The 25,735-nt window shown below is 40.2% G+C and overlaps 1 protein-coding gene across 5 annotated transcripts in view; it reads right to left on the reverse strand.

Moving 5' to 3' along the window:
- GRM8 (glutamate metabotropic receptor 8) overlaps window positions 1–25,735 on the reverse strand; it is an 865,522-nt gene that overhangs the window by 481,069 nt on the left and 358,718 nt on the right. For all 5 annotated transcript variants that reach the window (XM_044946845.2, XM_025291464.3, XM_025291463.3 and 2 more), the window contains 3 exons: window positions 18,244–18,379; window positions 17,621–17,775; window positions 15,921–16,058 (listed from right to left, as the gene is read on the reverse strand). In XM_044946845.2, coding sequence (XP_044802780.1) covers window positions 15,921–16,058; window positions 17,621–17,775; window positions 18,244–18,379 — 429 coding nt within the window. The remainder of the gene's footprint in view (window positions 1–15,920; window positions 16,059–17,620; window positions 17,776–18,243; window positions 18,380–25,735) is intronic.

Here is a 25,735-nt window from a genome sequence, read left to right on the forward strand (position 1 = left end):
TCAAAACAAATGTGAACTCCCTGATGAAGCACATAAAATCTTATTTGACCTGTCCTTTTTCCTATTCTTTTATCCTACCCTCTATCACTTCCCAGGTGGCGCTAGTGGTAAAGAACCTGCCTGCCAATGCAGGAGATGTAAGAGACTTGGTTTTGATCCCTGGGTCGGGACGATTCCCTGGAGGAGGGCATGGCAACCCACTGCAGTATTCTTGCCTGGAGAACCCCATGAACAGAGAAGCCTGGCAGGCTACAGTCCATGGGGTCACAAAGAGTCAGACACGACTGAAGTGACTTAGCACACACCCTCTACTATAGCCATACTGAACTTCTTCAGTTCCTCAAACTGTCATCCTCTCTCTAGTCTACTGGCCTTTGTGCTTCCCTCTATTTGAAATGATGATCCTACTGATCACCTTTGTCCTGTCTAAATCCTGCTTATGTTTTAATCTCAACTGAAATGACATCATTCTTCTCCCTATACAACATGAGGTCTCCCTGGTACATACTCTCATTCCAAGTCATAACACATCTCATTGCATGGATGTAGCCTAATTATTCATCTTCTTAATCAAACTTGCCTATGAGGGCAAGAACCATTTCTTTTTCTTTTTTTTTCACTAATGTGCCCCCAACATCTAATAGTGCCTGATTAAAAGTAGATAATAAATAAGCTGGATTCAATTCATTCACTTATCCAGTTGGTATGAATGTGAGAGTTGGACTGTGAAGAAGGCTGAATACCGAAGAATTGATGCTTTTGAACTGTGGTGTTGGAGAAGACTCTTGAGAGTCCCTTGGACTGCAAGGAGATCCAACAAGTCCATTCTAAAGGAGATCAGCCCTGGGATTTCTTAGGAAGGAATGATGCTAAAGCTGAAACTGCAGTACTTTGGCCACCTCATGTGAAGAGTTGACTCATTGGAAAAGACTCTGATGCTGGGAGGGATTGGGGGCAAGAGGAGAAGGGGATGACAGAGGATGAGATGGTTGGATGGCATCACTGACTCGATGGACGTGAGTCTCAGTGAACTCCGGGAGTTGGTGATGGATAGGGAGGTCTGGCGTGCTGCAATTCATGGGGTCGCAAAGAGTCGGACACGACTGAGCGACTGATCTGATCTGATCTAATGGTGCCTAATGTTATCCTAAGCATTGGGAGGCACCAGAGAACAAGACCAAATCCCTACTTCATGAAGTCTGTGTTCTCATGGGGAACAACAATAGACTAATAAACAAATGATAGACAAATAAACACTTTTAACTTGAATGAATAAATACATTCTTAACTGATGTTTTCTATTGTATTTTCCAATTGTCCTTTCATTATTCTGTTAGATAGAATAACCCTCCCACATAATATAAATGTAAGTTTTAAAAATGCAACAGTACATAGTCAGGGCTTTTATAATCATGAAACCAAATATTCCAGTTAGATTTGACTGAAAGACACAGGCCTATATGAGTTTATAGAATTATATTCTCATCTCTGTATTAGCAGTGCAGTCAGAAATTTAAAGAGATAAACTATGAGAAAAGTACATTTTATTCTTAAAGACTCTTTTAATATAACCATTTATAATAAGCTTTTCCTTTCATTAAAAATTGCCATTCCAATAACTAAATATTTGTCAAATTTATGCCAAGCCAGGCCCCAACGAGACTGTGGTCCATATGATTAGACTGACTAGTTTTCTGTGATTATGGTTTCAGTGTATCTGCCCTCTGATGCCTCTCACAACACCTACCATCTTACTTCGGTTTTGCTTACCCTGGACATGGGGTATCTCTTCCCCATGCCGTGTGGGGCCACCCAAGACAGGCGGGTCATGGTCGAGAGGTCTGACAGAATGTGGTCCACTGGAGAAGGGAGTGGTAAACCACTTCAGTATTCTTGCCTTGAGAACCCCATGAACAGTATGAAAAGGCAAAATGATAGGATACTGAAAGGGGAACTCCCTGGGTTGGTAGGTGCCCAATATGCTACAGGAGATCAGTGTAGAAATAACTCCAGAAAGAATGAAAGGATGGAGCCAAAGTAAAACAATACCCAGTCATGGATGTGACTGGTGATAGAAGCAAGGTCCGATGCTGTAAAGAGCAATATTGCATAGGAACCTGGAATGTTAGGTCCATGAATCAAGGCAAACTGGAAGTGGTCAAACAGGAGATGGCAAGAGTGAACATCGACATTCTAGGAATCAGCAAACTAAAATGGACTGGAATGGGTGAATTTAACTCAGATGAACATTATATCTACTACTGTGGGCAGGAATCCCTTAGAAGAAAAGGAGTAGCCATCATGGTAAACAAAAGAGTCCAAAATGCAGTACTTGGATGCAATCTCAAAACTGACAGAATGATCGTTGTTTCTAAGGCAAACCATTCAATATCACAGTAATACAAGTCTATGCCCCAACCAGTTACACTGAAGAAGCTGAAGTTGAACAGTTCTATGAAGACCTACAAGACCTTTTAGAACTAACACCCAAAAAAGATGTCCTTTTCATTATAAGGGACTGGAATGCAAAAGTAGGAAGTCAAGAAACACCTGGGGTAACAGGCAAATTTGGCCTTGGAACACGGAATGAAGCAGGGCAAAGTCTAATAGACTTTTGCCAAGAGAACGCACTGGTCATAGCAAACACCCTCTTCCAACAACACAAGAGAAGACTCTACACATGGACATCACCAGATGGTCAACACCAAAATCAGATTGATTCTATTCTTTGCAGCCAAAGATGGAGACGCTCTATACAGTTAGCAAAAACAGGACCAGGAGCTGACTGTGGCTCAGATCATGAACTCCTTATTGCCAAATTCAGACTTAAATTGAAGAAAGTAGGGAAAACCACTAGACCATTCAGGTATGACCTAAATTAAATCCCTTATGATTATACAGTGGAGGTGAGAAATAGATTTAAGGGACTAGATCTGATAGATAGAGTGCCTGATGAACTATGGACAGAGGTTTGTGACATTGTACAGGAGACAGGGATCAAGACCATCCCCATGGAAAAGAAATGCAAAAAACCAAAATGGCTGTCTGGGGAGGCCTTACAAACACGTGTGAAAAAAAGAGAAGTGAAAAGCAAAGGAGAAAAGGAAAGATATAAGCATCTGAATGCAGAGTTCCAAAGAATAGCAAGGAGAAATAAGAAAGCCTTCCTCAGCGATCAATGCAAAGAAATAGAGGAAAACAATAGAATGGGAAAGACTAGATATTTCTTCAAAAAAATTAGAGATACCAAGGGAACATTTCATGCAAAGATGGGCTCGATAGAGGACAGAAATGGTATGCACCTAAAAAAAGCTGACAATATTAAGAGGTGGCAAGAATACACAGAAGAACCATACAAAAAAGATCTTCACAACCAAGATAATCACAATGGTGTGATCACTGACCTAGAGCCAGACATCCTGGAATGTGAAGTCAAGTGGGCCTTAGAAAGCATCACTATAACAAAGCTAGTGGAGGTGATGGAATTCCAGTGGAGCTATTTCAAATCCTGAAAGATGATGCTGTGAAAGTGCTGCACTCAATATGACAGCAAATTTGGAAAACTCAGCAGGGGCCACAGGACTGGAAAAGGTCAGTTTTCATTCCAATCCCAAAGAAAGGCAATGCCAAAGAATGCTCAAACTACCACACAATTGCACTCATCTCACACACTAGTAAAGTAATGCTCAAAATTCTCCAAGCCAGGCTTCAGCAATATGTGAACTACCAGATGTTTAAGCTGGTTTTAGAAAAGGCAGAGGAACTAGAGATCAAATTGCCAACATCCACTGGATTATCGAAAAAGAAAGAGAGTTCCAGAAAAACATCTACTTCTGCTTTATTGACTATGCCAAAGCCTTTGACTGTGTGGATCACAATAAACTGTGGAAAATGCTGAAAGAGATGGGAATACCAGACCACCTGACCTGCCTCTTGAGAAATCTGTATGCAGGTCAGGAAGCAATAGTTAGAACTGGACATAGAACAACAGACTGGTTCCAAATAGGAAAAGGAGTATGTCAAGGCTATATATTGTCACCCTGCTTATTTTACTTATATGCAGAGTACATCATGAGAAACACTGGGCTGGAAGAAGCACAAGCTGGAATCAAGATTGCCGGGAGAAATATCAATAACCTCAGATATGCAGATGACACCACCCTTATGGCAGAAAGTGAAGAGGAACTCAAAAGCCTCTTGATAAAAGTAAAAGAGAAGAGAGAAAAAGTTGGCTTAAAGTTCAACATTCAGAAAACGAAGATCATGGTATCTGGTCCCATCACTTCATGGGAAAGAGATGGGGAAACAGTGGAAACAGTGTCAGACTGTATTTTTTTGCTCTCCAAAATCACTGCAGATGGTGACTGCAGCCATGAAATTCAAAGACGCTTACTCCTTGGAAGGAAAGTTACAACCATCCTAGATAGCATATTCAAAAGCAGAGACATTACTTTGCCAACAAAGTTCCTTCTAGTCAAGGCTATGGTTTTTCCAGTAGTCACGTATGGATGTGAGAGTTGGACTGTGAAGAAAACTGAGCGCCGAAGAATTGATGCTTTTGCACTGTGGTGTTGGAGAAGATTCTTGCGAGTCCCTTGGACTGCAAGGAGATCCAACCAGTCCATCCAAAAGGAGATCTGTCCTGTGTGTTCTTTGGAAGGACTTTTGCTGAAGCTGAAACTCCAGTACTTTGGCCACCTCATGTGAAGAGTTGACTCATTGGAAAAGACTCTGATGCTGGGAGGGATTGGGGGCAGGAGGAGAAGGGGATGACAGAGGATGAGATGGCTGGATGGCATCACTGACTCAATGGACATGAGTTTGAGTGAACTCCGGGAGTTGGTGATGGTGAGGCCTGGGTTACTGCAACTCATGGGGTCACAAAGAGTCGAACACGACTGAGTGACTGAACTGAACTGAACTGAGGTGCCAACATCATACCTACATGATTAGAATGAAGAACAAGAGGGTTATTGGCCATCATTTTTAACTGATTGACTAATTTAACAATACATACAATGAATGCTAAGCAAATGCTAAGTCCTGAGGATACACAACCTTCCTACTAAAAGCTTCCAGACTAATCTCTTCATTTTTCTAACTCTGTCTTTTCAATAAAATATAAGTTCCTTGAGGAAAAGTTCTGGAGAAGCTCAGCATGTTATAGAGTTTTAACAAAAGTTATAAGTAAGCAAAAAATAAGACTCCAGAAGATATTTTCGTTTAGCCTTAGTAAACTCTGATCACACTTCCTTTTAAAAAAAATCAATTAATTATTTGTTTATTTTTGGTCGTGCAGAGTCTTTGTTGCTGCATATGGGCTTTCTCTAGTTGCAGAAAGCAGTCACTTCTCTTGTAGAGCATATGGGCTCATGGGCTTCAGCAGTTGCAGCTTGAAGACTCCAGAGCACAGGTTCAGTACTTATGGCACACTGGCTTAGCTGCTCCACCACATGTGGAACCTTCCCGGAGGGGCAAACCCATGTCCCCTGCATTGGGAGGTGGATTCTTTATCCACTGTACCACCAGGGAAGTCCCACACTTCCTTTGATGTCTCCTTTGCCCTAATGTACCCAGTTGTTCATTCAGGTGAATACATGGTACACTCCTAAGAATTTGTATAAATCTCTTATTTCATCTGTGGTGATAGCCATGGAATTCCCTCAAATCCCATGGATTTAAAGGAATCCCAAGGTAAACTTCTCAGAAAATAATTACTTCTTTTGTAATGTAAATAGTTGGCCGCTATATTTATCTGTTCTGTATGTCTTTTGAGGGAGAGGAAGAATATGAAATTTTCTTAATATTGTGTCATCTGTATATTCTTTCTTTGTTTTGCTTTGTTTTAATGAACTGGTTCCATCAACTGAAGTTTAATAAGCACTGAAGCAAAGACAATTTCTTCTAATGTTTCTGTACTTTACACATCCCTCCTTCATCCTCACTGGCTCAAGCCATATGATGGGTTTCCAAATAATTGGTTCGCAAAATTGCTTAACTGTCACATACTTGCTTATATTCCCTTGACCATTTCTGCCTCCTTCAGCACAACATTGCAGAGATCATGTTTATTATGTTCTCCAGAGGTACCCGAGGCTCTCTGTCAATCAAGCCAATGCCAGAGTCCATTGTATGCTTTGCAGGAAGAGATTTCTAGACTCCTAAATTCATTTTGACTCTATACAATGGATGTTCTTCTGTTTCAGGTTACTGTCTGAAAAATGTAAGAGTTTATGTACCCTTGAAGTTTACTCATCAAGGGCACTTCCCTAAGCTTCCATATTTCCAGCAGTATTGGTGCTTCTCAGACCAAGAACAACAATCTGACCCCTTTAGAAGTTAGGGAGCTTCATATAAAGGGAATACTTAACCCTAAATACGTTACACATGTATGAAAACATTCCAGCCGCTGTGCCAGGGAAAAATAGTAGAACGGATCAGTGAGACTCAACCCTCGCTGGGAAAGACTTTCAGAGCAGGAAAGGATTGAGGAAAGAATCAAGCATCAAGTCAGACTTCAGTCCTTCCATCACCTTCAGGTAGCTAGAGGGCTTTAGACAACTCACTCAGGAAAAATGGTTCTCAATTTCCTTTACTGAGAAATGAAAGAATTGAGCAAAATAATCTCTAAGGACCTTTCCAAATTCTTTATGTTTTTATGACTGAAGTGCAGCTTTTTTAAGTGTGCAGCATATTTTTGTATCTCGATATGGCAAGCTTTGCTATCTCCTTTGCAGACTGTGGAGATACAGGTGCATCTGTGTACGTTTCTTTAAAATTTAGTAATTAAGCTTTCCAGTTTCAAATTTCCTAATGAGGAGACAAATACGCACATACACATTACTGTATCTTTTTACTTCCCTAATCTAAATACTTACTGAAAATAGTACACTTAACACAGACTAGTGATTATAAATTTTTGTATTTGAAAATTTAAACTCTTGTGTAGATGATCTTATTTAAGACATCTTGAGTTTGTCAGTAGTCTTTAGCACAGTTGAGTGTATTATGCTAATTAAACATCAGGTACTTTTGTTATCTCTATAAACAAACTCTTAATGCCTTCCTGTTACTCAAACTGCAGCCAGAGGCCCATGAACATCCCATGACCTGAGGCCGGTCAAAAACTCAGACTGCCTCACCCCAGATCTTTGAAATCAAAAGCTGCATTTTAACCAGGTACTCAGGTGATTTATATGCTCACTAAACGTCTAGAAGTGCTATTATATTATAGTGCTTCCTGCACTGCTTTAAAATATGCAGGGGGTTTTCCTATAAGGAAGTGAATAAATGAGTGGCCTAACTGTACTTGGGCTTCCCTCATAGCTCAGTTGGTAAAGAATCTGCCTGTAGTGCAGGAGACCTGGGTTCGATTCCTGGGTCGGAAAGATCCCCTGAAGAAGGAAAAGGTAACCCACTCCAGTATTCTTGCATGGAGAATCCCATGGACAGAGGAGCCTGGCAGGCTACAGTCCATGGGGTCACAAGAGTTGGACACGACTTAGTAACTAAACCAACCAACTGTACTTAGCAAAGTGAATCTCTACAACTCAGTGCCACTGGGCTTAGACTAACAGAAGCTTATGGCTGATAATTTCTCCATTTCTTTTAATATAGTTCTGAGTCTAGGCTCAATGGTAAAGAATCTACCTGCAAACTCAGGAAATGCAGATTTGATCCCTGGGTCGGGAAGAACCCCCAGAGAAGGAAATGGCAACCCACTCCAGTATTCATGCCTGGGAAATCCCATTGACAGAGGAGTCTGGTGGGCTACAAGTCCATGGGGTCACCAAAGAGTCAGATGCAACTTAGTGATTAAACAACTACCCTCATAAGTGGGGGTTGGGACCTCTCTGGAAGTCCAGTGGTTAAGACTCCATGCTTCCCCGACAGGGGCACAAGTTAGATCCCTGGGTGGGGAACTAAGATCCCACATGCCACACAATGCAGCCAAAAAGAAGAAAATATATATGTGAGTGTGTGTGTGTATGTATACACACACATATGTGTGTGTGTGTGTGTGTGTGTGTATAACAAAAATAAATAAATGGCAGGGGCCAGGGAACTGGATGAAGAGCTCTATTTTCTTCAAGACCCACTTACAAATATTACATACACAGAAAGTCAATATGAAAAGTATTAAAATATTGGACTCTTTTTCATAGGATAACAACCAATGTGTTATTTGTGTTTCACTTTATAGCTGTTGATTTTAAAATTTCATAATACATTACTGTTATATTCATAAAGTATCATAAAGAGGAAAAAGAAACACCTTTCAACTATGTGGTTAAAACCTCTAAAATAAGTAAATAATAAAACAAATCAAGGATATAAAATTCAAGTAGAAGTTCAAATAAAACAGACAAGGATTCTAGTTGCAGCTCTAGGACTCTGTGATTTGTCAACCATTCACTAATCTTCTCTGGGTTCCAGTTTCTTCATTTACAAAATGAAAGAATGATCTTGATTTTATGTCCTAAACTTTAAAATTGTCCCAGCTTTAAAATTCTGAAATCCAATACATCTGAAATCAACGCCCATTTGTCATCTCAAATGCATCTATTGAAATTCCATATGAAATCTCAGAAGTGGCCTAAATAAATCATTCTGGAATTTCTGCCATTTTATTTGCTAAGAACAGGAGCATATGAGCTAGTGGCACCTCATGGTGCAAATGGAAAGATATTATCCCCAACAGACTTTTTCTCTATGCAAGGAGCAAATGAGGTGACAGAACATATCTTCATGTCAGGACAGTTAATCTTAGTTTCCATTCATTCTGAATCACCAAATCAAGTTGTGTGATTTCCCCTTGCTAACTATCCAGTTCACTCACATGGTCTCCTTGAATCTTAGTGAAAGGGTGAGAGCTTTCATCTCTGACCCAAAACAGGGAAAGCTCAAGGGAGAGTAACACCTGAAAAGCTACCTCGTTACTCTGGCCCCAGAAAGTAAACTGACAAGTCTTTCAGGAGGTAATTATTGAGCCTGCTATTTGGTTCACTGACATATTTGTGCATTGCTCTTTCCATTACCACCGTTTCTATCATCATAAATAAGAATCAATAGGCCATTTCGAGTAGCATATGCTCACCACCATTTAGCATCTGAGTGTCAGCCATACACAAGCTAAGCAGCAGTGCTCCAACCTCCTGGCTGAGAATCCAAACCCACCAGACAAGGAAAGCACTTCAATTCATGAAGACAGTGTTTATGTCTGAGTGAGCAACTAGATGGCAAGGGTAATCTATTCTTTGTCTGTATCTCTAGCAATCTCTGGCACAAGGCTGGCCATCCAAAATAAATAAGTGAATAAAGAATGAATGAATGAACAAATGACTGAATGAGTCAAAAGGTTTTAAGATGCTGGACAGAGGAGCCTGGCAGGTTACATATAGTCCATGGGAGTAGCAAAGAGTCAGACACCACTGAGTGTCTGAGCACAAGGAAAAGACTGGATTTTGAGGGTGGGTCAGAGAATGTTATTTTGGTAAGTGCAGACCTATTTACAATTCATGATGCAGAAATGAAAGCCAAAACACTGTGATCTGAGAGAGACTGCCTTTGATGAGCAGTTGCTCTGCACTGCTCTAATTTCCCTGCCATATTCACTATCAGGCCTCACTAGTGAAAGTGAAGTTGCTCAGTCATGTCCGACTCTTTGTGACCCTATGGACTGTAGCCTACCAGCTCCTCTGTCCACGGGATTTTCCAGGCAAGAATACTGGAGTGGGTTCCCATTTCCCTCTCCAGGAGATCTTCCCAACCCAGGGATTGAACCCAGGTCTCCCACACTGTAGGCAGACACTTTACCATCTGAGCCACCAGGGAAGTTGGCCTCACCAGAAAGACAAGAAATCAGAATGATGGCCATTCCAAAAGTCAAGTGAGACCTCGAAAGAAAAACTCTCCACTGTCAATGAGGGTCTTGCTGGACAAAACAAGGTCAGGCAAGGGACTGATCAGAGAAAGAGCAGGAAAAAGAAAATATGAGGTGGTGAGGGGGAGCAATGGAGGGGAAGTTCAGGCAGAGGCCTGAGTGGGAAAACAAGTGTGCAAAAAAATGCACCGAAACAAGGAGAGGTGAGGAAGACCGACCCCCAGTCCTCAAGGGAGGGTGTGGGTGTCTGGATGGGGAGGGGCAGAAAGGCATTAAGTCTTCGAGAAGACAGGGAAGGAGGGAAAGAGAGGAGGAGAGGTCAGAGAAATGTCTATAAAATAACACCTATCACCACTGATAAAAAATCCTTTTTTCTTCTTGAGAAAGACAAAGGGAATTTTAAGTAGGATTAAGTAGTAGTAGCTTTCAGAACTCAGCGGCTCTCAGGAGCAATAATAAGTACATAAATAGCTAAGTGGATGGTAGGAATTACTTCACTTTGGAATGTGGCCAGCATATCAAAGTTAACAGTAATATCACATCTTTTTGAAAGCTTTTCTGAGATTCTAGGGGGGAAATCATCTTAGAAAAACTGTACCATGTTAATTTTAGGAAAAGGATGCTCCTCACTGCTTGAAGACATTCTATTGCCTGAAAATTGATAAGACAGAAGTTCTAGCCTGCTGTGAGGCACTCACTTATCCATGTAAATACATTCCAGTATTGCCCCCAATTGGAAGCAAATAATTATGTTTGCAGATTACCTTCGCCTAATGTAAAATTTTACTCAAAACATAACCCACAAAAGATGCTCTTAGTGCAACAAAAAGGACCTGTGGATATCCCACTTTCAGAATTCTCTAACTTTTGGACTCACTGTGAATAGTTAAGACATAAGGACTTCCCTGTTTGTAAGGACTTCCCTGTAGCTCAGACAGTAAGAATCAGCCTGCAATGTGGGAGACCTGGGTTCGATCCCTGGGTTGGGAAGATCCCCTAGAGGAGTGCATGGCAACCCACTCCAGTATTCTTGCCTGGAGAATCCCATGGACAGAGGAGCCTGACAGGCTGCAGTCCATGGGGTCACAAAGAGTCAGACACGACTGAGAGACTACTACTACTGCTAAACTTTGTTAAGGCCAGATTTTGAAACACGTATAACTGTATATACCCATTTCTGAATTAGGTGGAACTGTTGCAAATTGGAAATACAAATAATGTCCAAATCCTGGGACTTCCCTGTTGGCTCAGTGGTAAAGAATCCATCAGCTAAGAAGGAAATGCTGTTTGATCCCAGGGTCCAAAAGATCCCCTGGAGTAGGAAATGGCAACCCACTCAAGTATTCTTACCTGGGAAATCCCATGGACAGAGGAGCCTGGCAGGCTACAGACCATGGCATCACAAAGAGTCACACATGACTGAGCAACTAAGCACGTTCAAATCCTAGACACATCTAGCCATGAATATCCTATAGATTTCTCCTCTTAAGTACAGTAAGCACATTTCTTCTTTGTCCACTAATGTGCTGATCATCTCTGCTTCCCAAAAACACATGAAAACTGTGTGTTGGTGGCAATTGGGGGTACAAATATCTTCTCTCACCATCTGGGAACATTCACATGTTACTGTTTTCCAAAAAAGTAAGTAAGAACATCACATTCTTTATTTATTTTCCACCCAGAGACAAGTTATTTCAGTATCATCCACAATGGAATTTGCATAAAAATCTGTTTACTGACCTTGTTTCCTAAGGGTACATTTGCCCTAGCACTTGGAGTAAACACCATTTTCATTGCACTAGAAATAGTTCTAATTGGACAGATTGTTACAATTTTAGCAACACCCAAATAAATCAAAGGAATATGAAGCAGACATGCCACCAAGTCTGGATTCTACTACACCTCAGCTCAGTGTTTCTGCCTGAAGTATTTCTTCCACACCATCGACAGATGCTTAAAGGACATCTAAAGACATCAACTTTTTTTTTAATGACTTTAGAGAAATTGATCATTCTGAAAACAGTCCATTAAAAAGCTCTATGATTGTATATTAACTCATATATGTGAAATCTAGAACAATGGTACAGATCAGATCAGATCAGATCCGTCGCTCAGTCGTGTCCGACTCTTTGCGACCCCATGAATCGCAGCACGCCAGGCCTCCCTGTCCATCACCAACTCCCGGAGTTCACTCAGACTCACGTCCATCGAGTCAGTGATGCCATCCCCTAATTAGCAGACAGGAATAGAGAGGCAGATGTGGAGAATGGGCATGTGGGCAAGGTGGGGAAGGGGAGGGTGGGACAAACTGAGAGACTAGGATTGACATATATACACTACCATGAGGTCATTCATTTCACTAACTGGTTAATTTTCATTAATATTCTCTAAACAACAATAGGACATAAACACGTGGATGATCAAATGACATTCAGAATTCAAAACTAAGCACAGTGTACAATATACATGAATGAAAAACCCCTAAGGCCCTCTGTGTATAACTTCTTTCAAATCTTTCTATAAACTAACTGCTCTTTATATCCCATTATTCACTGACATGCAAACTCTTCATGAGATGAACCTCTCCTCCGTTCTTCACACTTCTCCATGCCACTCTCTGCTGACCCATCTTTTCCCTCATTTGGGAAGCTTTCTCAATATTTTCTTGTTCTCAATCACCTCCTCCCTGAAGCTTTGAGTTTTACAACTTAAACTTATAATCATACATTTTTTTGAACTTCTTCAATATCTATGTCCAAATTTAACATTTAATCATAAGATACTTTGTTGTCCTTTACTTATGTACATGTTTGGATATATCTCTCTTTCCCAACTTAATCACATGATTTAAAGGTAACACATGCCTCTTATGCCTCTCCTTCAAGTTTCTGTCAAGATCCTACTCCACGTTTAACATCTTTCTCTTGATATTCCTTCTTTATTTTTTAAAGACTTTTTTTTTTTTTTTTTTTTTGGTGCAGACCATTTTCAATGTCTTTATTGAATTTGTTACAATTGTTGTATAGTCATTAAATCATGTCCGACTCTTTTGTGACCCCATGGACTGTAGCTCCCTAGGCTCCAACATTCATGGGATTCTCCAGGCAAGGATCCTGGAGTGGGTTGCTATTTCCTTCTTCAGGGGATCTTCCTGACCCAGGGATCGAATTTGCATACCCCTGACTGGCAGGTAGACTCAATACCAGAGTCTCTTGGGAAGCCTTTGTTACAATATTACTTCTGTTTTATGTTTTTGGTTTTTTGGCCTCAGGGCATGTGGGATCCTTATTCCCTGACCAGGGATTGAACCTACATACCCTGCATTGGAAAGGGAAGTCTTAACTACCTAACCACCAGGGAAGTCCCTTGATATTCCTTCCCACCATGTTTATCTGAAAATATGCTTACATTAGATGCCCTCCCCTAAAGAAATTTCTGTAACTCTGCTTTTTCTCAAGTTCTCCCATCATTGCTACTTTGTTTTTCTGCTAAACTTCTTTTAAAAAAGCATTCTTCCCTCTACTTCTATTCCATTTCTATCTCCAGCCCTCACCATCCTCACCATCTGAGTCTCCATCAAACTTCTGTCCTTTAACCACGCCTCTCTGTAGCACTGAACATGCATGCACCCTAACTCCTCTCCTGACTCCCAGTACGTCTCCTTCCCCAACCCGCAATGCTTAATTTCTTCTTCTGGTTCCTCCCCTAGAGGGTTAGGTGGTTATCCCTCATCTCTGCTCAATTTTCCCTGGTAACTGCATCTCTGCCCTTGTCTTTTTAACTTCCAGGTCTCCTCCATCTACTACTACCTAATCTGCATTTCTAGTGTCTTACACTAGGCAGGGTCTCAAACCTTAGTTGCCACCTGCTGGGCAGTTCCGTGGGGCGAGTTCAGAACCCAATTCCAGTTAGTCCTTCCTATAGTCCATTACCATTCTTGCTGTCTTTTCGGTTAAGTAGTATTCCTAGACTTAGCCGGCAGAGATTTATCATTCAGAACCTCCATCACTCACCACCACCCCCAGGGCATTCAGCACTCACCATGTCCCACTCACCATGTCCTGTAAATGCTACCTACTAGGATCTCTATACTCTGTGTTCCATCCCTAACTAGCACATCTCATGAGGCTGAGACTGTCCACCACTGGGGCTCTGGGATGGACACTGACTTACCTTTCTCTTTTCTCTCCCCTGATCTCCAACCCTCCCTACACTTCTGTCAGAGGAATCTTTCTGAAACAAGTATCTGAGCAATGTCCTAAATGAAAAGCCTTATTTGCTTCTACCCTACAGGTAGGATAAAGCCCCAAATCCCCAGTTCTGGAGCTTCTAGGAAGAACCCCAGAGCCCTGCATGAGCTGGCCTGTCCCGATCCTCTTCTGCTCTCACTCCCACACTCAAGTCTCAATTACTCTGGCCTCCTTGACCTTTTATTTTTTTGGTTTATTTACCTTAAACTCAAGAGGCTTGTGCTAGATCCTAGAATGGGCTGCTCTCATATTTTCACATGGCTGAGGACTCTTCCATTCATGTGCTTAGTCACTCAATCATGTCCAACGCTTTGTGACCCTATGGACTGTAGTCCGCCAGGCTCCTCTGTCCATGGGGATCCTCCAGGCAAGAATACTGGAGTGGGTTGCCATGCCATGCCCTCCTCCAGTGGATCTTCCCAACCCAGGGATGGAACCCAGGTCTCCTGAATTGCAGGCAGATTCTTTACCGTCTGAGCCACGAGAGAAGTCCCTTGCCATTTATGTCTGGTCTCAAATGTTAGCGCCTTGGCAAAGCATCTTAACCAAAGGATAGTAATTGCTGCCTCCCCTCCTCCTTCCTGAGACCACCTGGTCACTCTTTCTACATTTACTCTGTTGTATTTCTTCAAGGCACATCTCAGCATCTGGAAGTCTCTGTTCCTTTATATATTTACTTATTTAGTTACTCTTCAAACTCAAATGTAAGACCTACAAGAAAGAACTTTGTCTCACTTCACTTACTCCAGCTCCTGGAAGTCAGTTCCCTCCACTGGGGCACCCCCTCTCCACATCCCTCTCCTTGCTCCATTTATAGGGCTGCTCTAGCACTTCTCAGATTATATCTTTATTTGAAAACCTATTCCCAAAGGAACTAAATAAAGGGAAAGGAGGTCATATCAAAATGTGTGGGCCAAGGGGAAAGCAAGAGAGGAATGTCTGGTTATAAGATGCTCATTCAGTGTAGATCTTAGTATAGAAGAGATGTATCTTTATTAAAATTATCCCTTTTTATGTTCTTTTTAATTATGCTGTATGTATTTCATTTTCCATGTGTTAGTTTCTAATATATATAAATGGGTATATAAATACATCCATGAATATCCATAAATGGATTTAAAAGGTACATTTATACAGACCTTCTATCTTGTATTGATCCTACTAAATGTACTGCTTAGTTCTAAGTAACTTTTAAAATTCCATAGATGTTTCCACATACACAGTCATGTTATCTTCAAATAAAAAGTTAAATTCTAACATTCAAAAAATGTATATTTAATATTACTGTTATTTTTATGTACAAAATGCAGAAAGTAGAGCATCAAAAAACCGTAGCTGCTAGAGCTATGCAGGATATGGGGACATGGATCCAAACAGTTGGAAACCAGCGTCAGCACAATTTGTTACGATCTGTCAGCCTCGCTATATTTTGAACTCCTGGCAAACAAAATCATGTCTTGTTTATTTGTCAATATCCTACCAAACGTAATAAAGTACTTTGTCTAAAGTAGATACCCATCATTAAAAAAAAAAAACAAAATCAGAACTGAAATACTCCAGCACTAGACACATGGCACATGTTCAATAAATACTTGTTCATTGATTGCAAGAACCGATGTGCAAGTTTAAGTTTGTTGAATGATCAATGGAAGCTCAGCCCTGCTGAGAAACTATAACAAGAGATACAAGGAGGTAGAAGATGTTGCCATTACTATCCACATAGAAAAGCTTCATTTCTCAGGTAATGACAAACACAAATGCTCCAAGGAAAACATTTAAATGGTTACCTGTACATTTCTTTATATGACTGTTCCTTTTTCCATGTGATCCCAACTTGCATCCAAAATTCTCCTCCCAGAATTCTGCGAACCATACATTTCTTCGATTATTGGCAAGAGTTCGGCTTCTAAAGTATCGATCGAACCCTATTTTAAAGAAGAAAGGTATGAAAATATTTTTTTCAAAATCAAAACCATGTACTATCAGAAATTTGAATATATATTATATTATGTTGTGATCATTGCATGAAAAAATATATATAACACATGGGGGAGGACCAATAACCCAGAAATAAGGCTATCCCTGTGGCAAGAATCAATGGAGATCAAAGGACAGTGTCTCTACTCCCACCATTTGCCATTCAGGCATGCACAGCAGACTGGGTGTCATCCCCGCCACTTCCTCCTCTCCTCTATGTCTCCCAGTGGCAGCAACCAGTGACCTCATGCTGAATATTTAGAACGAACTCAGACTTTTTCTCCTCTCTTTCCCCTAGTAGGGGTCTATGTTCTGGATTTCTGTGCTTCTACTCACCTGAAGATTTATCTGATCTGGATGTTCCCTTTTCAGCTAACTCAGTAAACTAATCACTACTAATGTAACTTTCTGGTTTTTTAGATGCTAAGTCGTGTCCAACTCTTTGCAACCACATGGACTATAGCCTGCCAGGCTCCTGTCAATGGGACTTCCAAGGCAAGAATACTTAAATGCGCTACCATTTCCTTCTCCAGGGGATCTTCCCAACCCAAGAATTGAACATATATCTCCTGCTTGGCAGGCGGATTCTTTACCAATGAGCCACTTGGGAAGCACCCAATCTTCTAGAGTCCTAGGTAATAAGCTAAAGTGTCAGTCTGATCAGGTAACCACCTCATTGAAGGAAGAACACTGGAATGGGTTGTCATTTCCTTCTTCAGGGGATCTTCCAGACCCAGGGATCAAACTTGCATTTCCTCCATTGGCAGGCAGACTTTTTATGCCCAAGCTACCAGAGAAGCCCTTACTTTGTCATTATTCTCACTTTAATACATACAATCTTACACCATTGATGAAATGATCTTTTGAACAGCATACATTAAAAACCAAAACAAAACCTCCAATATACCAACATTTGTCAACTGACTACTCTGATTTTAATATTTCTTTCAATTTCCAATTGAGCTTTGATCGATAAACATGAGATTAAAACTGGAAATAATGCCTTGTTCCAACAGATAATGGCAAAGGTAGGAATTTTAGTCACTGTCAAGATCACTGGAAAAGATATTTGGGAGACAGACTGCTTTTCAAGGATGTGTCACATCTTCTGTTGCCATTCATTTATCCATAGAGTCAAACCAGCATCATACTTTAATTTGCTATAAAGCAAACACTATCCTTCCAACAATGCTATAACTGTTGGTATGTCCATGGATATCTGCAAACTTAGAGGGCAACTGCTAACATCATGGAGATATCTAAGGCCAACAACAGTGCTCCTTAAAAAAATATCTTGTGGATATCTTTTCTAATTTAAAACATATATAATGTGCTAACTTAAATTACTTACATACTTAATTACTGTCTTGGTAATTCTGCCATCAGTGCTACAAATTTTATCCAGAGTCATAAAATAATGGATGCATTTCATCATATGCTGATACTCTGATTTTGCTTTTGAGTTTAGATTAAGTTAGAATCAAACAAGTTCTCTATGGTGCATCCTTACCATCAATTGATGCTCTTTTGGGTAAAATTGTCACAGCCCCTTCTGCAATCTCCTCCTGTTGATAAACAGGTGCTATTTTGGATCCCCAACTATCAGAGCCAATCCAGAGAAAATGCCCACTTTGGTTTAATTTTTTTGCTGCTTCCAGTATCCTCCTATGAGAATAAGAACAAACAAAACACACCACATTAACCAAGGAGCTCTATAAATGTGAATGTTACAAGACCTGCTGTATCAAGTCATCAACACTCAGTAGGTCACCATAAAACAACAAGTCAATCATTCTAACTGCCTGAGTTTTAATGTCTCCTAAAAGAAATAAATTGGAGACTTTAAGTCCAGTGCCTGATAATTAGCCTTATTCTTAACCTCATTCACATTATTCTGTCTGTCATCGTTGTTTGTCTCATTTCTTTTCAGTCCCCAGATTTTACTCGATAAACGTTTCAGACTGAGAAACCAGAAGGCTGCTGTTTCTATGTAGCAGAAGGCAGTCTGTACTTAGATAAGAATGCTACAATTCTTGCGAAATCTTACTAGATTCGACATTGAACATGAAATATATTAGAAAAGGATGTGGGGTGCAAATATGATCCTAAATGAGGAAGAATATCAATCAGTACCTGATGTCATCTTCATTAGCAAACATAATTACTGCCCGAGCATTAGGTGTTTCTAGCAGGCGCTTGATAATTTTTTCAAATTCTCCAGGTCTTGGTTCACGTGGAATTTTCTGTGATTGAGCAATGCAAACACCACCTATTTAAAGAGAGAGAGAGAAAGTGATTCAGAAAAGACATTTACTTAACACACTTAATGAGGTTAGCTACTTTATAGAAACACATGACTCAGTAATGGATATTGTTTCTCAAAATATCTGTCATTCTCACCTATTTAAAAGCAATCAGGATGTTTTGCATCCTAATATGTATATATATATATATATATATATATATATCAAATGAATGACATCAATGACTTAATCACACATCAGGTATTTGTTTTCAAGTTTAAACATTATTTTTGTGAATGTCCTTAAAAAAAAAAAATCAAAGTGCACAAGATGTAGGACAGGAGAGAAAGAGTGGAAAGAAAGGCTGTTTTAATTCATTTAACATAAGTCCAAGAACAAGTGCTTTGATTTAAAAAAAAAAAAAAAAGGTATGAATATGTCTTATAGGTGAGACTTCCTGTGATAAATATAAGAAGGTCCTTTTGCTAACTTATTTTGTGACCCCATGGACCCACAAGGATCCACTGTCCATGAAATTTTCCAAGCAAGAATACTGGAATGGGTTGCCATTTCCTACTCCAGAGGACCTTCCTAACCCAGGGATCGAACTCACATTTATCAGTAGACCTCTTTTAAAGTTAATTTCCTGTTTTTAGCTCATAGTATTGTAGCAAGAAACTTATGCAAAAACATAATATGTTATGAGACAAATGGTCTTCAAGATTATTTGAGACACAAGTCAACTTTCAAAGACACAAGCACTCAGTTGACATATTTCTCCACCATGAAAATCAAAATGGCAGAAATTCCATCCAACTCATGGCAAATAAATGGGGAAACAATGGAGACAGTGAGAGTCTTTATTTTGCAGGGCTCCAAAATCACTGCAGATGGTGACTGCAGCCATGAAATTAAAAGATGCTTGCTCCTTGGAAGAAAAGCTATGACCAACCCAGACAGCATATTGAAAAGCAGAGACATTACTTTGCCAACAAAGGTCTGTCTAGTCAAAGCTATGATTTTTCCAGTTGTCATGTATGAATGTGAGGGCTGGACTATAATGAAAGCTGAGCGCCGAGGAACTGATGCTTTTGAACTGTGGTGTTGAAGAAGATTCTTGAGAGTCCCTTGGACTGCAAGGAGATCCAACCAGTCCATCCTAAAGGAAATCAGTCCTGAATATTCATTGGAAGGACTGATGCTGAAGCTGAAGCTCCAATACTTTGGCCACCTGATGTGAAGAACTAAACATTTGAAAAGACCCTGATGCTGGGAAACTTTGAAGGCAGGAGGAGAAGGGGATGACAGAGGATGAGATGGTTGGATGGCATCACTGACTCTATGGATATGAGTCTGAGCAAGCTCCACGAGTTGGTGAAGGACAGGGAAGCCTGGTGTGTTGCAGTCCATGGGGTCTCAGAGAGTTGGACATGACTGAGTGACTGAACTGAACCATCCAACTCACAGAACAAAAACGGAAGAACATTTCTTTTGGTTTCTCATCTTAAGGCAATGAGAGGCCAAAAAAGAAAAATGTAGAAAATATCTCTGCCCTTTGCTGATGGGCTGGGATAGGAGGAAAAGGAGGAGTTTTCCTCTGGTGTAGTGGTGTCGAGGTAACATATTCTAATATAAAGAGAAAAAAATGACATCAGCAAGATGCTTCAATTGCATTATGGTTTGAACATACTTTTTGAGTCACTTGAGAAGAAAATCACCATTTATTTACAGCATGGCTTCAACAAGCAAGGTATTTTTGCTTCCACACAATTGACAATGCATTCAGTTTCCCAAACATTGCAGGGTGCCATTATATGCCATGCATCTGGCTGGACACTGGGAATGCCCAGTCTAACCCAGCAGTTGCCAGCTAGTCTGGGTAAGGGGCATTCCAATAAATTATCATGGAGCATGTAATGATTTTAGGATGAAGACAGCATACCACACTTTGGGAACACAGAGAAGGGAGTAACTTAAGTGCTTGAGAGAGCTATATTTTAAATGGCAAACACACATAAGCACAGGGACAAAACCAGGACATTTCTGGTAGAAGCCAAGGTGTGAAAGAACCTTGTTGGATCATGACTGTCTGGGGTTGAGGTTGGAAAGAATGAACAGGTCCAGCTTGACAGTGACTTTGTTAGACAGGCCAAATAATTTGGGTTTTACATTGACAAGGCTAGGAACCCACAGAAAGTTCATAAGCAGAATTACATGATGAGCTATGTGTTTTAGGAAGAAACTTCAGGTAGCCAAACAAAGAGGAACCATGTGGTAGCCACACAATGGGTGTCCAGTGTGTTGTGATCCAATTTAATATATGTGACAATGCCGTATGATTAACAGTGCCACAGTACTGAAGGTTATTCACTGTATAAGTTAGAACACTGCTAAAATTATCCTTGCAACAGCAGTACCTTCACTAACCCTACACTCTGCTCTTCAGTGCTGAGAATTGCCTATAAGCCATAGACTGAGCCTGTAAGTAGTTAGCCTACTGATATGTCCAAAATAGTTGTGATGTGCCGGGAGCCAGTGTGAGGAACTCTGCCCGTGGCAAAGGTCATGAGGAAGGAGAATCAGCATACACAAAGGCGGGATCGAGCCTCAGGAGTCCCCCTGGAAATTCTCGAGCATCTACCCCCAAAACCAGAGTCTGCCTACTTTACTGCTTTGTGCTCTCACCTACACCTCTGACTTTATGGGGGGCTGTCCACCATCTCTCTCTCTGAAAAAGAGTTAACTTACAGCTCCAGTTAATAAAATTCCTGTGTGTGACAAGAGTGTTTTAGTTCACAAACTCCTTTGGAAGTTCTCTAGCCTGCCTGAACAGGTTCCTCCAGCCACATGTGATTGTTCACAGCCTCCCAAACACAAGAGGCACGAGAAGCTTAAGATATTCTAACAATGCAGAGCTTCTCAGAGAGTTAAAATTGTTAAATAGAACTAGTAGAGGATTTCTTTGTTGAGCTAATGCTTGCTGCCAAGTTTCCATATCCCTTACTACTGTGTCCCTGGGAGTGTATTGATGAATATAGTTGGTGTATAGAAATGTAAGTAGTAGCTTTAATGTTTGTAACCTTGGACCCTTGAGTTAATTCTTTTCTTGTTATAGCCCACCACACCTTTGCCCTATAGGAATGTAACTTTATCTAATGCTTTTGGAGGGTGGCACCTGACTTCAGAATAATCACCTTTAGAGACAAATAAGTTTTCTGAAGAAAGGGTCATAAAATGTTAACAGGCCTCCTGGCCAGAAGATGATGTAAATCACCTAAACTTTTGCATATGATAAGTTTGCAGGAAGAAAGCCTGGCTTCGATAAGGATCAAGGACTGCTGACCTTGCATGACTCTACCCCTTCCCCCATTATCCTCTATGCACAACTTAGGGTATAAAAACTACTTTGGAAAATAAAGTGCAGGCCTTGCTCACCGAAGCTTGGTCTCCCCATGTCGTTCTTTCTCTCACCTTCTGGCTGAATTCCCATCTGGAATGTGGAGGCTCGCCAAGCCTACTAATTTTGCCTGGGCTTCTAAGATCTGACCAGGGAGGCCTTAGTGTCTCCTCTCCTTTGGGAGAACAAGAGGACGCCTGCGGCCTACGTGGGTGGTGCAAACTCCTTGTCTTGGAGTTTTATTGGTTTTCCACGTAAACCAAGTTATTCAGCCTCTTTTCTCCACTGAATTTTTTCACTGAGCTATCCCTATTTAACCACTCTTTATATCTCTAATTAACACTTAATTAAGCTATTGTCTCCTGACTGCCGACACTGCCTCCCCTTCAAATTCCCTGGATCCACCGGGGCTGGACCCCGGCAGTGATGATTGATTCATTCCTTTAGTAAATATTTATGGGGCTTTCCTGGTGGTTCAGATGGTAAAGAATCTGTCTGCAATGCGGGAGACCTGGGTTCGATCCCTGGGTTGGGAAGATCATGTGGAGAAGGGAATGGCTATCCACTCCAGTCTTCTTGCCTGGAGAATTCTATGGACAAAGGAGCCTGATGGGCTACAGTCCATGGGGTTGCAAAGAATCGGACACAACTGAGCAACTTCACTTTCACTTTTTCACTTTTCTGTGATGACATCATTAAACAACTAGGAAATACAGGAGGGGCAGACTTGATGAGTTTGATTCAGAACCAGTGGTTTTCAAAGTACCCATGGAACACTGAAATGGAAACAATGAGTCTGGAGCTAAGGAGAAAGAAGGGAGTGGTAACCACAATGTTGTTAGATGCTGACACAGTAGTAACTGAAGTGTTGGGAATGAAGTGATCAGTCACAGAGAATATTGAAATCAATAACATGAAAAGGTGAATGACAGAGTCCTGAAAACCCACCAGCAGGACAGGAGCTAGCAATGAGACTGGAAAGGAGTGATGACATGTTTTGAGGAGAAAACTTTTGGGACAAAGTCTAGGGATTACTTGAAAACTACATAATGTGTGTAAAAATCAAATAAAGAACTGTGGTGAGTGGAAACATGAGGTAACCATAGAAATGTAAGATCCAAACTGTAACACTCTCTGGGGAACAATAGCTGTTTCAAAACATGACTGCACTTTTAAGAAAATTGTTCTAATTACTTAAGGATCCCATTAAAGACATGCCATATCTTAAGTATCATTCTGAGATTAACTCTGACTCCATAACCAGAAGAAATGAAGGCCAGAAAATTTTAATTATGATTTTTTTCAGATGAGGCAAACAGGCAATCCAGACTTATGGTTTAGTCTGAATTCACTGATTTAGTCATTTACTACAGATCCATTGAACATTTCTGTTCATTCAAAATTAGTCAAGTTGGAATTTTACATTAGTCTATATTTTTTTATTCCTTCACCTCACCTTTTATTTGTGAGCCTGGTCAATTTGTATCTTTCTCAAAAGAGGAACTGCACAAGTAATTTATTTCAGCTGAGCAAATCCTTACAAAGAACGTGCACCCCAAGGCATTATGTTGCTTTGTGCTTTATGGACATTTTATTGTGGAATGTATTACTCTCAAATAATTGGTGTTAGAAAATTAATATTCCTTTTCTTAGCCTTGAAACTCAGTCACAACTTCTATCTTCACATCAGTCAAAAAGCCACACAGTCCATTCATAAGTACCCATGGTCTACTGTGTTTCCAGAGCTAAGGACTTTCTGTCTCCATTCTGCCTGCAACAGTCTTATAACTGAATGACAAGATGGACACATCAGAAAAGCCAGATAAGAACGTAAAATGATCTACTGCTAAGAAAATATTGCATAAGGTCAGATCAACTGCAGTAACAAATGACCGTAAATCACCACCTCAAATAATCTTGACTATTTAAAACTATATAAGAAGAGGTCATCGTATACTGTTAGTGTTTGGTTAAAATACAGTAAAATTTAGTCAAACATTCAGGCTTTATCAAAGATGTGTTTTCCTACAATATTCATTATCAATTGTTTCAATTTTAAAAGAGACTCTCTGACTTGATCTAGATTCCTAAAGTGTGGAAGAGGAGCTCTCCTGCAGCAAAGCATGTCTATTCCATCTATTTCTTCATACCCCACTCTGGAAGAGTGATTGTGTACAATTCCAGGGGCTCTAAATTCCCTGTTCTGCAGGCGTCCCCAGTTTAGCAAGAAATAATTTTTAAAGCTTAGCACTTAGGAAAAGACTGTTGTACAGAAGAATTTATAATTGGCTGCCTTCTAGAATTCCCTGTCTGATTTCCTCACCTGTGTAAATGTTTTCCCTTTGATTATTTAGTGATAATTAAAAGATCATTTGTTGAGCTGAGCATTTTACATACACTCTCCAAAACACTTGAGCACTCCTTCCCAGTCTCATGCATTCTGTACCTCCATAGTCCTAGGGAAAGGACTCTAACCTTGGTATTATCACCACAATTTTGATGAGGAAACTGAGAAATAGGGGTGTCAACCGCTGGCAAGAGTTTGAAACCCAGTTTCAAAGCCACATCTTGTGACTCCGAGACTTTTTCCGTCATCTTGCCCATCCACAACTGACTATACTTGTGACTTAATGGTTTCATGGGCATCCATGACTGATGAATAAGATAATGTAAATTTAAAGACATTCAAAAGACACAGCAGGCCACCCCTTATAAACTGAATCAATAGCTACACAAATGCAGTCCTTCTATTGAGCATTAAGAACAAAGTTAAAATACTTAGAGCTCATGCAGATTATAGAACTGATTTAAACTTTAGTATTTAACTAGTCCATCCCCAAATCTTTCCAATTGCCTCTGTGAATGCAGGTGCTCAGGAAAATTTTTCTGAGGCCTCCAGTCTTCCACATCACCTTTGACTGTAGCAACCACAATAATTCTATATTTTTAAAATTCTGTTATCTTTTTTTTTTCACCTTAGACTGTATGTTCCATGACTACTGAATCTTGGCATTCACACTGACCACCATACTTCTCACTACCTATCATGGTGCTTGGCACATACAGATTTCAATGAATATGTTTTGAATAAATAAATGTAAGACTTACAAGAGACACTGCTGGTATAAACAGAAGTGAGACATTTCTGACCTCAGACACCTCTCAGTCAAGTAGGAAAACATACGATACATAAAAATATATCCTTATTTTTAAAAGTGATTAAAAGTGGCACACAAAAAGTAAAAAAAAAAAAAAAAATTGAAATTTTAAGTCATAGGAAGCTTTCACTGATGTGGCATCTGGCACCCAAAATAGTTTTTGTCATGGTGCAATAAATTAGAATATTACCTTGGCCTTAATTTGTTCATCTGTGGGATTGCACAATAATTTGTTCTTATTGAAATAACAGCAAATTTGTAAACAATTTCATTCATAATTTTTGTCTCTTTATCTCATAGGTGAGTACCTGGAAGCCTCAGGTCCGAGAGATGAAAGGTCCTTTACAAATACGTTGGTTTGCTAGTGCAATAAGATGTTGAAGTGAACAAAAACAGATATGGGCCAGAAGACCTGAGGGTCGGACCTATGTGATCTTGAACAAGTCTCAGTGTCCTCATCTCTGTGACAAGATTCATAGAAACTATCTTCCAGGGATGAAAATAATAATACGATCAAGTGCTATACAAATGTTACATTGAATACATTATTAATATTGTTAATCATCATCCTCATCTTAACCAGATAAGCATCATCATTAGACTTGAGAGGAGAGATAGCTGATATTTAGACCTAAAACATGAGTTTGTCAACAGGTCAGATCTTGAACCCTCAACTTTATTTGTGTAATATTATTAAATATCCTAAATTCCGAGAAGTGGTAATTGTCTGCTTTTCTGTGGCAGTAAATAAGATGAGTAGATTTCACTTTTCACCTATTACAGATCATCACAATGTCATCAGGGCAGTTTCAATGTGAGAGAATGGA

This window comes from Bubalus bubalis, chromosome 8, assembly GCF_019923935.1.
Source record: "Bubalus bubalis isolate 160015118507 breed Murrah chromosome 8, NDDB_SH_1, whole genome shotgun sequence".
In the NCBI taxonomy this organism is placed as follows: domain Eukaryota; kingdom Metazoa; phylum Chordata; class Mammalia; order Artiodactyla; family Bovidae; genus Bubalus; species Bubalus bubalis.